This window comes from Haliotis cracherodii, unplaced genomic scaffold (assembly GCF_022045235.1).
Source record: "Haliotis cracherodii isolate W230 unplaced genomic scaffold, xgHalCrac1.p SCAF_33, whole genome shotgun sequence".
Lineage (NCBI taxonomy): Eukaryota > Metazoa > Mollusca > Gastropoda > Lepetellida > Haliotidae > Haliotis > Haliotis cracherodii.
In genome coordinates this window covers 568,799-583,358 of record NW_027266290.1, presented here as the reverse complement: position 1 = coordinate 583,358, position 14,560 = coordinate 568,799, and the positions used below count along the sequence as shown (strand labels likewise).

At 43.4% G+C, this 14,560-nt stretch overlaps 2 protein-coding genes across 3 annotated transcripts; both read right to left on the bottom strand.

Moving 5' to 3' along the window:
• Positions 1–38: 38 nt before the first annotated feature.
• Positions 39–2,800, bottom strand: LOC139477393 (uncharacterized). The gene is made up of 2 exons (XM_071259956.1): positions 2,736–2,800; positions 39–1,594 (listed from the first exon to the last, which is right to left on the bottom strand). Exon 2 carries the CDS (start codon positions 1,555–1,557, stop codon positions 535–537), a length of 1,023 nt encoding a protein of 340 aa, XP_071116057.1. The 5' UTR covers positions 1,558–1,594; positions 2,736–2,800; the 3' UTR covers positions 39–534.
• A 7,216-nt stretch (positions 2,801–10,016) lies between these two features.
• LOC139477406 (uncharacterized) lies at positions 10,017–12,151 on the bottom strand. 2 transcript variants are annotated; one of them, XM_071259970.1, is made up of 2 exons: positions 12,064–12,151; positions 10,017–11,113 (listed from the first exon to the last, which is right to left on the bottom strand). In XM_071259970.1, exon 2 carries the CDS (start codon positions 11,059–11,061, stop codon positions 10,057–10,059), a length of 1,005 nt encoding a protein of 334 aa, XP_071116071.1. In that variant the 5' UTR covers positions 11,062–11,113; positions 12,064–12,151; the 3' UTR covers positions 10,017–10,056. The 2 variants fall into 2 exon arrangements, with proteins under 2 accessions (XP_071116071.1, XP_071116072.1); XM_071259971.1 differs by having other exon boundaries at positions 12,049–12,110.
• Between the last annotated feature and the right edge of the window lie 2,409 nt (positions 12,152–14,560).

The window sequence follows — 14,560 nt, the reverse complement described above, 5'->3', positions numbered from 1 at the left end:
TAAATTTGAAGAAACATAAATAAGACGTTCCTGTCTGTAGCATCCTGAGAATGAAGACCTATACACGTGTATGTGGAGGACGAATATCATTTCTTGTTAATTTATAACGCATATGGTTACATTCGACAGCAGTGTATTCCAGAAATGTTCCATGTTCATCTCACGTTATCTGTGTTCAATATTCTAAGGCCAAACCGAGAAAAATCTTTAATTAGAAATACAGCCATGGTGGTACATCACGCAATGAATCGCCGTTTGGCCATACTGTCTTCTGTCGACCCTCAAATGTACCATTGGCCGTAGGTCTACACAAGTACTGAATAAAGAATTAGATTCAACACGTGTAATATTTTTATTTTTATTTTTCGTCAGCACGTCAGCATACGTCAGCACGGTGGAATGTTTCATTCAAAGGAATCGGATGTTATCAATTGAACTGTCCTGTCTCCACTGAAAATCTGAAATATTTTTACTTCTACCAGAAACTGTCTAACAACCCTAATTTTCCGTGGGCCTAAACTGTGACAAGGGTTACTACGAGCCATCTGAAGAGGACCTTTCCTTCACAGAAGCCTTCGAGGATGTTTTCCTTCCGAGAATGTCCTCAAGGATGACCTCGACCTCTTTTCCAGGAATTGTGATGTCTCGTGACCTCATTTCGGGATCAACATCACTCGCTACTTCTTTGCCGTCAACAATGATAGTATATGCAAACTGTGGTGTAGCTGAATCGGGCACAACCCACGTGACCTTGTCTCTCGTCGCTGCTAGTGTGAAAGAAATAGGAGCGTTACAGGGCTCTGGCGCTGCCACTTTACCCCCGCAGACGTCACGACATTGAACCAGCTCCGCACACGGAGTCGTTCCGCACCCCGTCTGCATGAAGAAGCCGTCACAGTGACGCCCTCCGTCGTAGTTGTGGTTGTACATTTCGCAAGCCTTTTCCTGCACGACGTGGAACTTGGCATTGACAAAGGGGTGCCAGGTTTTGTCTTCTCCTCTCTTGTATCCATTCTGAAAATGGACTCGCCTGTATTTTTCCCCATTGCCTCTCCAATCTTCAATGAAAGACTTCGTCCTTGTCTGGAACCAGATACCCGGAACTGGGAAATCCATGGTAACCACATGCTCCCACTTGTCACAGGAATGGTTCCGGACCCAAAACCCGAAGTACGAATGCCCTCTGAAGTCCCACCTTCTTGTGACCAGCGTGAACCATTGGTCTTCCTTCCAGCCAATGTCGAAGTTCATTGACTTCAACCCCGTACCCTCTCCACCAAAGTTTTCCACCTTAGTTCCAGGGTGTTTATACACATGCGTAATGGCTTCCTTTGTGGTCTGTGGATCCCAGATGGAGAAGATGTAGCACCGACCGTTTGGATGCTCTTGGATCCCGCAGTACCCTCCGCCGTTCAGACATGGGTTCCACTGCATGCAGCAGTAATAGGTGTACATTGTGACCCCGTGACCCGGCACGTGCACGTCGTGCATCAGGATGTCGCCTTTCTTGTGGTCGTCAAAAGTCAGGTGGCAGGAAGGAGCTCTTTTTCCTGCCATCGTCACTTGATCCTCTTTGCAATGAATTATGAACGATCTGAAACGAAAACGACGCGAATTAGTTCAGGTACAGAGAGAGTGAGTGCGTGAGTGAGTGAGTGAGTGAGTATGGTTTAATGCCGCTTTTAGCAATATTTCAGAAATGGGCTTCACACATTGTACCCGTCTCGGGAATCGAACCCGGGTCTTCGGCGTGACGAGCAAACGCTTCAACCACTAGGTTACCCCACCGCCCAAGGTACCGAGAAATTATTGCTTTTTACTAATTCAGTAACGGAGAGGCCAAAAACATCTGTCTTACGATTAGCAAATTCGATTTGACGCACCTTTGAATACTATTCCAGAACGTGAGAGGGAAGCCCTACTCATTTCGGGGACGGTTACATGCTGATGAAACCAACACGTACGTGTATGATACTGACGACCAAGGAGTATAACCGAGACGATCTGGGTTTCAAAAGAGCATGAATGGATCCTGGCACAGATAAGGGCCACAACTCTGCACGGGGTGTCGTAGCCCCCGTTTCACGATTATTTTGTAAACGCCTTCCATTACATTATTCAGAAATATTTTATTACACTGCGTAGTGCAAAGATGGTTTGCATACCAGATACCAGATCCGTGCCGATTATGATCCCTGGATTGTGAGCATCGCCTGTGCTCGCTGATTTCATCAAAATGGAGAACGTCTACTGTCTGAGTCACTATGAGTAACCCTTGTCACACCAAGCGACCACGCCGTGATGTAACTGAAATACTGTTCAAAGCAGCCTAAAAACGCAAACCACTTCCGGGTTCGATCCCCGGCCGCGTCATACCAGAAGACGTTAAAAGATGGTACTTGTTGTTACTCTGTCTGGCGCTCGGCATTAAGGGGCTACAATTTACAAGGACTGGTCGGCTCGGAGTCAGTATACTGTGTTTGAGTGGAGTATTCATGTTAAACTGCAGCATGGTATCTCAGTGAGCTAGCACTATAAATTGGCATCAGTCCGGACTAGTACAAGCAGCCACACATGCACGTCGCTATATAAGCGCAATAATCTTGGACGCGACGTTAAACCCAATTTCACCTCACCTCCAAAGAACAAAGCCCCTGTGATGTAGTATTTCCCTAAAAGAAACAACATATTGAGACAATAAATATAGGAAGTAAGAGTAAGTTGCGTCTACTCACCAATGTTAACCCGCACGTCGTGACCGGAATGGAGCTGTATGTATTCCGGGCAGGCTCAATGCTATTTGCATGCTCGTCTACTGGCGCCAGCTGGTATCGACTTCAGTGCAAAAGCTTTTATAATTCAACACAACATCGATGTTATATTCTAGAATGTCTTCTCCTTCGAAGAGTGGTTAGATGTGCAGCAATAAATCTCTGAGATTCAATACCTCGTGTCAACTCGGCAGGAAGCATCAAAAATATATCTGGGGTGTAAAGTGTGATTCACATTCAATGTGTGTAAGCTCGAAAGTGCTGCTGGTACAATTGAAGCGCTAAATGACACAGCTGTGGTTATTTCTGTCAAATTTCAGCCCTTGGCGCTTGCATTAAACTAAGATACCGTGACATTGCTATCTGAAGTTCACATCAAAGTAGGGATAAGGTCGGTAAAGCGCTCAAATTCGCCGTGGAGACTTGCCCCCTTAGGCAAGCCATGCAACTATGGCCGTGGGTTCGAATCCCAGATAATGTTATTGCCCCGATAATGTTTAACGCTTTCAGAACGATACCTGTGCTCTTGGGTTTCACCAAATACCTGCATCACTTCACTCTTCTCGTATCAAGTTGATGTGATATAACTGAAATACTGTTTAAAATGTGCTGTTAACCCCAATCACATCAAGGTATGAACTTGAATCCATGCAAGAGAAATTGACTCAAGATATGACATGTACGCATCCTCTTGTCTCCAGGTTAAACTTCCACTAACCCCTGGATCCATACCTGTGGTTCTTGCGATCTCAAAATACCCAGGTGGTCAAGCTACTGCCCGGGTGGTCAGGCTACTACCTGGGTGGTCAGGCTACTGCCCGGGTGGTCAGGCTACTACCCAGGTGGTCCAGCTATTACCCGTGTGTTCCGGCTACTACCCGGGTGGTAACGCTACTGCCCGGGTGGTCAGGCTACTACCCGGGTAGTCAGGTTACTACCCGGGTGGTCAGGCTGCTACCCGTGTGTTCCGGCTACTATCCGGGTGGTCAGACTACTACCCGGGTGGTCAGGCTACAACCCGGGTGGTCCGGTTCCCTGACAGGGTTGATGGCGTGTCGTAATACCCGACGGCGTGGATCTTTGCTCACAAGATCAATCACTGGATTGTCTGGTCAAGACTAGACTTTTTACAGACCGCCGCCTTATAGCTGGAATATTGCTGAGAGCGGCGTTAAACAACAACAAAAAGTCGTAGTAGTAGCAGTAGTAGTAGTTTGTTTGTTTGTTGTTTAACGCCGCACTCAGCAATATTCCACCTATATGACGGCGGTCTGTACATAATCAAATGATCGAGCATCAATCCACGCAACTGAGAAACGGTGACATGCATCAACTGAGTCAGCGAGCCTGACCAGCAGATCCCGTTAGTCGCCTCTTACGACAAGCATGGGCTGCTAAAGACCTATTCTACCCCGGATATCATCACAGGATCTTCACTGGTCAGTAGTAGTGAGTGAGTGACTGAGTGAGTGAGTAAGGTTTTACGCCGCTTTTAGCAATATTCCAGCAATATCACGGCGGGGGACACCAGAAATGGGCTTCACAGGTCTGTAGTAGTAGTAGTAGTAGTAGTAGTAGTAGTAGTAGTAGTAGTAGTAGTAGCAGTAGGGAAATTCCCGAGACGTGGTGATCCGGACAAACCTAGGATCTTAATTGGGACGAATCTTGATATCGTAATCCTGATGGTCGCTATATTGCTGAAATAATGCCGATGCGACGTTAAATTTCAACCTACTCACTCACGTAATCACGATGGTCGGGTCCAGCACTCCCGACTGGGTCGCTCGTGTCCTGGAACATGTTTGTCCCTCCCACGTTACTTCCAGGCGATATTACTGATCGTAAATTACTACCTTCATTATAGGACAACATCAACGGATGTTATGTCTTCAGTGTGGACACAAAACATCACAAAACAACTGTGAACTTGTAACTTGTGTCTCAGACAAATAGCAAGATTCTGCGATGACACATCTTGCAGTAATTTATGACCTTCTGCCTTTGATCATTCTCTGGGCAATAGAATGGCTGATATATGGCGTTTGTGTTATCTTTTCATGGGTTCACAAGGTGTTTCTTGTGGTCATAAATCTTACATAATTAGGGAATAATATCAATAGGAATAACGAAGGATTTGGAGTAAAATTTGCGTCACGAAAGCGCTGGACAAAATCTTCATGTTAAACAACAAGAAACAACAAACTATCTACTGCAACAACATAAATTAAATGATGGGGGAATAATTTGGACATTGAGAGCGAAGTGTCTTCGTGCTGTTGTCGGATTATATGTTTGTTTTGTCATGTCAAACGGGTAGCATGACAACATGACAAAACAAACCGAGAACAGGAGGACTCAGTTGGACGTCATGTTACCATATTGGGTAGTTATGTCATTAGTTTGAGTCGTTATGTTACCAATCTAGGTTGTTATGTTAGGTATCAGTTTCGATCGTCTTAATATCAGAATGGTCGTCATGTAACCAGTTTCGGTCGTCATTTAACCAGTTTGAATCGTCATGTAACCACTTTGGTTCGTCATGTAACAAGTTTCGTCGGTCGTCATGTAACCAGTTCTGATCGTCATGTAACCAGTTTTGGTCGTCATATAACCAGTTTCAGTCATCCTGTAACCAGTTTCGGTCGATCGTCATGTAACCAATTTTGGTCATCATGTAACCAGTTTCGGTCGTTATGTAACCAGTTTTGGTCGTCATGTAACCAATTTTGGTTCGTCATGTTACAAGTTTCGTCGGTCGTCATGTAACCAGTTTTGATCGTCATGTAACCAGTTTTGGTCGTCATATAACCAGTTTCAGTCATCCTGTAACCAGTTTCGGTCGATCGTCATGTAACCAATTTTGGTCGTCATGTAACCAGATTCGGTCGTTATGTAACCAGTTTTGGTCGTCATGTAACCAATTTTGGTCGTCATGTAACCAGTTTCGGTAGTTATGTAACCATTTTCGGATGTCATGTAACCAGTTAGAGTCGTCATGTAACCAGATTCGGTCTTCATGTAACCAGTTTTGGTCGTCATGTAACCAGTTTCAGTCATCATGTAACCAATTTTGGTCGTCATGTAACCAGTTTCGGTCGTCATGTAACCAGTTAGTGTCGTCATGTAACCAGTTTCGGTCGTCAAGTAACCAGGAAGTGTCGTCATGTAACCAGTTTCGGTCTTCATGTAACCAGTTTCGGTCGTCATGTAACCAGTTTCGGTCGTCATGTAACCAGTTAGTGTCGTCATGTAACCAGTTTCGGTCTTCATGTAACCAGTTTCGTTCGTCGTGTAACCAGTTTTGGTCGTCATGTAACCAGTTTCGGTCGTAATATTGCCAGTTTGGGCCCTGTTTCGTAATTGATATTTCAAAGTGTGGCTTCTTTAGAGTTCTGCCAGGATTCGTTGGTCGTGATACCATCGCGATTATGACCTGTGCTCGTTAATGTCTCCAAAGAGGTAAAGCTCGATGACTTGCGTCCCTTTTGCTGTTTTTTGTAACAATAAGCATGACAAACGGTGATACAACTATTATACTGTTAAAAGCTCACTTCCGTTATTTACCAGACTTACTCAGTACGAACCCACTTGTTACTAACTACCCTAATAATGTGAATCAACAAAACACCGCCTCCGTGGTCGGGTGGAAAGAGCGTCTGCCCGGAGTGGTCGCGTCATCTCAAAGGAGGTTAAAAGATGGTGATTGTTGTTACCTTCCTAGCTATCGGCATTCAAGGGATAAAACAAGGAACGGTGTGCTTTCAGTATATACTGTGTCTGAGTGGGGTAATCATGTTTAACTGCGACATTGTATCTCAGTGGGCTAGCTCTGTAAAACCCGCACACACACACGCACGCACGCACGCACGCACGCACGCACGCACGCAGGTAGCTGTACAAGTACAATAACATTTCACCTCATCTCATTGACATTTCTATGAGTTGAATATCAGGTACCGCTGTTTCGCAATTTTCACATGGAATTTCACACGGAAACGCATTTCGTGAAACCACACACCGTAGAAAATCAAGTTGTCACATCGACAACCGTTAGTATATTTTATAACGGCCCCAAAACACATATCCATAAACAGTTTGATCAGAATAGAGATATCATGAAATGTTTATTCAGGTGTAAAGCCTTGCTCAGGCTGTGTAATCAAACGTGACAATGATCGATATCTTCATGCAAACAACATTAACAATACTGGGATGGGCTATCCACGTCATCACACAGAACTAAACACGTATATGTCAATGCCTTGCCTTACCTTGTACGTCTTATCTCGCCTCATAGAATAGTCCTATGTATGCACAGGAACTCGATGATAGCGTGAAAAGCATTATATATACGTAAACAAATCACACCCCTCTGTACATATAGTCTATATGTATAGAGGGGTGTGATATTTTTTCGATACGAATATATTATGTTTTTTACTAGGGCTGGGTCCAGATTTACTACCCGGGTACCCACCCCCACACTACCCGACCCTACCCGGGTACCCGCTGTATGTCTCAAGAGAGAGGTACAACATGTCCGGAAACGTTTGACAGTACTCCTGTCAGAATAAATTTAGATACACGTAAAAACCGATCTGGTCATGCATACACTGAAGTTGACTGATGTTTTATCATTATGCAAACATAAAAAGTCAGAAGGAATGTGTGCAAAGTCAGAAAGAAATGTGAACATTTGTCACTTATAGTGTAACCATAGAGTTCTAGATAATTTTTGCCATTAAACAATATAATCACGTAACTAAACACGAGTCCGGGTAGTCCTGTGGGTACCCAGATCCTACTCAGTACCCACCTGACCCGGGTACCCGAGTTACCCGCCCCAGCCCTACTTTTTACGCTATCTTCGAGTAACTGTGTAAATATGTACATCGAGATTTTACCATTGTTCAACTGTAGGAAGCTCATGTAAAATCTCTGACATTCGCGATGATACATTATAGCGAATGTCCCTGACAGTTTGTGAAGAGAAATTTAAAATTGGGGGTTATTTCTTCGTCTTGCGTGACGTAGAGTCGTGTTACACGTGAAGTACAAGCATAATCAAAGTAAAAACCTTACCGTCCACGTATCTCGTTTGGGGCTTCCGTGTTTGTAGCTAATGACTCGTCAGCAAACGCGGACAGTATAAGGGGGGTAACTCTGATGTCGCTACTTACATGGGACACCACTAGTAATTGCTAACATCACACGTTACGTCGTCTGAAATTGCACTTCTGCTGTTGTACGTCAATATGTTTTTGTCCATAGCAAATAAAACATTCATAACCTGTACTTTATCTTTGGGGCAGATATAATAATTGTTATAAAAGGACATACTGCATTGTTTGAAGGACAAAGTGAGTAAGTGAGTCAGAATTAGGGTCGCTTCAGCAGGTCTCGAGGACCCCGAGTTTTATCTTTCTGTCTAAGATAAACAGGTCAAAGACCATATATAGATATTATTCCACTCGCATGCTTGCCGTAATAGGCGACTATGCTTGTCGTAAGAGGCGACTAGGGGGACCGGGTGGTCAGGCTCGCTGACTTGGTTGATGCATGTCATCGATCCCAACTACGCGGGTCAATGCTCATGATATTAATTACTGGTTTGTCTGGTCCTGACTCAGACCGCCGTCATATAGCTGAAATATTGCTGAGTGCGGCGTGAAACAACAAACCAACAAACCAACTGAGCTAACTACCCATGACATAATCCACAACAAACTTTGAGTGTTAACGCATGCATGTGTAAGGATAACACACAATGTCGACAATAGAATCACATTACCTTCTAAGAAGACTCCTACTAAGCAAACCATATAGAATAAACCACTCCATTTGAAATTGCCATGTCAATTATACACATATACATTTGTGAAGGCTACTAAATGAAACATATATATACAAATAAATTGTATTTTATTTTTTTAATTTTTTTTATTATTTACTTATTACTTACTTATCTATTATTTATATTTTTTTAGTTTATTATCAAATTATTTTGAAAGTTATCATAACCACGGTTAAAACTGCCACATGGTCAAACTGGTTTCAATAATAACAACAATCTTTACATTAAAAACAATCACCATTCTTAGAACTTAAGAACTGGCAAAGACAATCTCCCAATTTATTATATAAAATTGTTAAAAGCAGGTATTAGTCTCCATCGTCGTAAGCCGGGAATATTTACAATGATGTCCCTTAAAACATACCCATATTCTTTCTGGTTTTAAGTTATAATCATAGGTTTGTCAACACCATATCCCTGCGCGTGGGTTTTACCAAAGTGATAACCGTCTGAGACCTGCATCACCTCGGCATTTCCTCCCGAAATACAATGGCACGCCGTGAAATACACAGCTTTGGGATTTATCGAAAAAGATAAATTGTGTCAGAAAATTACTGGAAAAACTCATTATGCTTCAGACTGATGAAAAAATTGTCTGCCACAAAAAAACCCATTACTGCAAGGTATCTTTCCTAAAACAATATTCAATATAGTATAGATTCAATAAAAACAAATATTTGTAGCTAAAAAATATCGTATCTCTACACAAATCCCAATTCGATTTCCCTTGATTACGATCCTTGGTCTGTCGGCAACATAATCGTGTTTGGGTTTTTTACCAAAGTACTCCAATGAAAATCGCAGAAAGTAAGTGAAAATCAAGTTATCTAATACCCCCTGCCCTAGATCTTCCACCACATAGTTCTGTCCAGTTACAACCGGTGCCTGCCACGGCCCATTAGACAGCAGGTCAATTTTGACCAGATTTTCCGGGGGAAGGTGTTTGTGCTGCAAACTTTGTTACTCTTGTACTGGCTTGGCACGAGATTTGTTTGTGTATGGTTATATGTATGTTTGTTTGTTTGTTTGTTAAACGCCGCACTCAGCAATATTTCAAACTATGTGACGGCGGTCTGTAAATAATCACGTCTGGGCCAGACTATCCATTGATTAATATAATGAGCATCGATCCACGAAATCGGGATCGATGACACGCATGAACCATGCCAGCGAGCCTGACCACCCGATCCCGTTAGTCGCCTCTTATGACAAGCATAGTCGCATTTAACGGCAAACATGGGTTGCTGAAGACCTATTCTACCCTGGATCTTCACGGGTGTTATTGTTATATGAGACTCGGCAATGTGTGAGGAACTCTTGGGTTTATGTTTATTGACCCTCTGACTAAGTCCTTCTCGATAGGGACACCTCTTGAGAATTACACTGGAGTAATAGGTGTGATATGTGTGTTTTTTTCTCACATGGCTAATGTCACTCAACCCGCGTAGTCCACGATCGCCTTCTCCCAATGATGTCCTCCAAAACGACCTTCACCTCTGACCTGCAAGTTGCGTCAATGCTGCAGCTTCTTTTGGCTGGATCTACTTCACGAGCTACATCTACACCATCAACGATAACCCTGTAGGAGAACTGGGGGGTCGAGGATTCTGGGACGGACCACGTGACCTTCTTTGACGTCACTTCCTCTATTGTGAAGAAAATGGTGTCATTCGATGGTTCTGACCTTGCAGCGGATTGACATGAGAACTTCCGGTCGGTGGTCAAGATAGGAGAAGGTGTAGTCCCCTTGCCAGTCTGCATGAAGAAGTCATTACAGTCTATGCCCCCGTCGTAGTTGTCGTTGTATAACCTACAAGCATCTTCTTGGAGCACATTGAACGTCGCCTTCTGGAAGGGCTGCCAGGCACCATCGGTCGTTCTCTTGTAGCCATTCTTGAAGTTGACGCGTCTGTATTTGTCCCCATTGCCAATCCAGTCTTCGATGAAGCACACGGTGGGTGTCTCAAAGTATATTTCCGACACAGGGAAATCCATGGAAACGAGATGGAACCACGTGTTGGTAATCTGGTCCCGAGCCCAAAACCCGAAGTAGGTGTGTCCTTTGTAGTCCCATCTCCTAGCAACCAATGTGTACCACTGGTCTGGCTTCCATCCGATGCTGAAATTCATCGACTTCAGACCGGTTCCTTCTCCGCCAAACTTTTCCGTCTTGGTTCCTGGATGTCTGTAAACTGGTTCTATGGCCTCGTTGGTTGTTGTAGGATCCCAGATTGAGAAGATGTAGCACTGTCCATCCGGGTGTTCTTGAATACCACAATAACCCAAACCATTGCGACCCCCATTCCACTGCATGCAGCAGTAATAGGTGCACTGAGTGACCCCATGACCAGGCACATGCACGTCGTGCATCAGGATGTCGCCTTTCTCCCGGTCATCGAACAACAGATGACAAGACGGAGCCTGGTTTCCGGCCATTGTGCGCAGATTGGAATGTTATTTTAGTTGATAGTTCGTAGTGTGAGCGAACCTAGAAGCAAAGCCAAACGGTATGAGTAAATATTTATCAAATATTTTTAAGAGTTTTATGTTTTTTGTGTGTCTCCTATCTCAGACGGTCCAATAAGGTGGTATATGTCGTCTAAGGCTCAGCAATATATGTGTGTGTTTCATGCTCCGGTCATTCCAAAAGTAAGGTAGGTCACGGCCGTAGTTAACTCTTCTCCCCCCCATCCTCTTCCCCCCCCCCCCCCTGGCTGGCTACGGCACTGTAGGTGTAAGAGGTAATCGGGGAGGGTCAACAATAAACTGACAGTCTTTATGGGAGGGTTATAAAAATTGATGTACATATTTGGGAAGGGTCATGAGAAAATGGGCATTTGATAATAAAATGTAAACTGCTTTTGCATGAGAAAATATGACAAGCATTAGAGGAGGGTCATTATTTTCAGTACATTAGTGCATAAAAGACCTCTGACCCATCTACCACTGTAATAAATGTCCGATCCCTTACCAAATGTTTACGAAGAATGACAATGAAGCGTATCCTAAATTATTCATTGTATACTATGGCCCTATTCGCAACCATAGCTTCATGTTGAGCCCGATTCGAATGTCAGGACTCCAATCAAAATCAAAAACTCACGAGCGAAAGAAACGCTGTACTGAGCTAGATATAGGATCGACGCAGTTGGTGACGTCACTTCCTTTCTAAGCATAGTGGCGAATGGGTCCTGGGTACTCCCCAAAACAGAATGATGATAAAATACACTGGATAATCGAGGCTGAAGCAAGTAGAGAAAACACAATGTCCCGCATGGACTTTTGTTATGGACTTTTTCATAACAACAAAACCCGCCCCACCCCAGTCCTCACACATACACAATCTCACCGCCACATTAACTAAAATACCAGTCACTAAATAATGTTCTAATGTACATTTTAAAAAATGTAATAACATCTCACGCGTGTTTCAATTACCTCGCCCGCACTGCTACAGACACCGTTATGGGGAGAGTATAGATAAGCTTCCTGTTTGACACAGAGGTCGCATCTCTGCAACAATACTTTAACTGAGATTTACGATAGTCGTAAACCCCTATATTTCATCATTGATCAAGGAGGAATGGCGGAATTAGCTCGTCCGCTCTACTTCAGACACCGATATGAGAATAGTATAGATAAGCTTCCTACGGCTTTGTTTGACACAGAGGTCGCATCTCTACAACAATACTTGAACATAGATTTACGACAGTCGTAAACCCCAATATTTTATCATAGATCAAGGAGGAATGGCGGAGAGTACTGTAGGACGTGGCCGTGCGGCTGACAACATAAGTAAGACGCCGTGCTGTAGCATGCATCGATACAGGTGGAGAACACACAGTTATTAGTCACCCGAAAATAACACGAACAGGAACAATCTGGCGAGACATGGAAACGTGGATATCGCACAAAATGCAAACCCCGGTAACAATTCACAAAAAAAGGTCCTTTTTGGTTATTTATGGAAAATAACAATCCTTTCAACCTTATAATTATTTGTCAAAACGAATAATTTTCAACTTTAGAAATAATAAATATCCACCAACATTCCAATTCATGCAGAAGGGGGGGGGGGGGGCGGGGCAGTCGGGTAGCCTAGTGATTAAAGCGTTCGCTCGTCACGCCGAATACCCGGGTTCGATTCCCGACATGGGTACAATGTGTGAAGCCCAGTTCTGGTGTCCCCTGCCGTGATATTGCTGGAATAATGCTATAAGCGGCGTAAAACCAAACTCGCTCACTCACTCATACAGAAGGAGCTCACTGTATTTTATAAGATAACAAAGTATACTTCTGTCGTTAATTGTAACAGAGATTACTTTATTTAGCTTTGGTCAAGCTTTCATGCTTTATTTCTTTGAATATTTTGTTATGCAAAGCCTCTTCAATACAATGACCGCGACATGTCGGTGTAGATACTAACACCCTTATCAAGCAAGTGACTCACAGATATGTGAAGTAGGGAGGTTGTATACATGTGGATAATTGATGTTTATCATCACTTGCTTGATAACGGTGTTAGCATCTACATCGAAATGTCGCAGTCATTGAAATAAAGACGTTGAATGTCACGACTCGTGGCCGACAGAAACTCGACTGATCAACTGAAATGGTGGGATTCCTTCCGAAACGAAAGGGTCTTGCTGATTTGTCCAAATAAAATGAAAATAAATGTACTAGATAATCTAGATCTGATTTGTTGTCATTTGTATTTAGCGAATTGTGATAGAATACGAAATTGGCCAAATGACAGTTGCACGTTTGAACATGCCGTTCTGAAGGTCGCATGTCGTAACAATCTACGAGTAAAATAATACAAATTACAGAGCCAGCTATTACAAACAATATGAACAATAACGTTTAATCGATACCGCTGAGTAAACAAACAAACAATGATGTTCGTCTACATTTTCGGATCAATCTTTATAACGGTTCTTACCGGCCCCGGTTGGTGGATTTTAAATCAACAGATCAGCGAGACGCCCAGCTGTCCCTGATAAAGGATGAATGCAGGTGTACAATGTCAGAGGTCGTGTATTTCTATCGATAAGAGCCGATAAAACAAAAACAGTCGTAGTTATCTGTCAAGTTATTGATGAAGCGTTATGGCAAATTTGCTCACTCTCTAAAAAAATGGCCTGCAGCCTCCCTATCCTCCTGAGATGGACAGTGGTCCTGCTCCGAAGATGAGATGAGGTGAAATAGGGTTTAACGTCCTTTCAAGATTATTGCACTTATATAGCGACGTGCATGCACGTGTATGTGTGGCCACATGTACTAGTCCGGACTGATGCCGATTTTATGGTACTAGCCCTCTGAGATACCATGTCTCAGTTTAACATGAATACCCAACTCAGACGCAGAATAATGGCTCCGAGCCTACCAGTCCTTGTTTTAGCCACTTAATGCCGAGCGCCAGACAGGGTAAAAACTACGAAGGATGAATGGTACACCCTTATCAGTTTTCATGCATTAAGTGCAATACATTCCATGCTTACATGCTACATTTGAACCAACTATACAGCAGCACATTTCTACAGGACAACTTTTAGTCTGTTGGTGGAAATGGACCAAATTGGTTACAGTACTGTCGTCACGTATATCCAACTGAAAGGGCAGACATGGTGTCAACTTTAGGGATGACGCTCCTTCCTTTGCCCCTGTTAAGGGCTGGGCGGTGAAGAGATAGCCTTGACGATGATCCAAGATCAGGAAGACTTTCAGCTCCCGCCACTATGGAAACGTATATGGAAAAAAATAAATGACATGACTATGGAGGATCGACGACTCATCACACGTCACATGGACAATCCAGGAGACATCTCTTATGAGTGTTTGTTTGTTTGTTTGTTGTTTAACGCCAGACAAACCAATGATTGACATCATGAGCATCGATCCAAGCATTTGGGATACGATGAAATGCATCAACCAG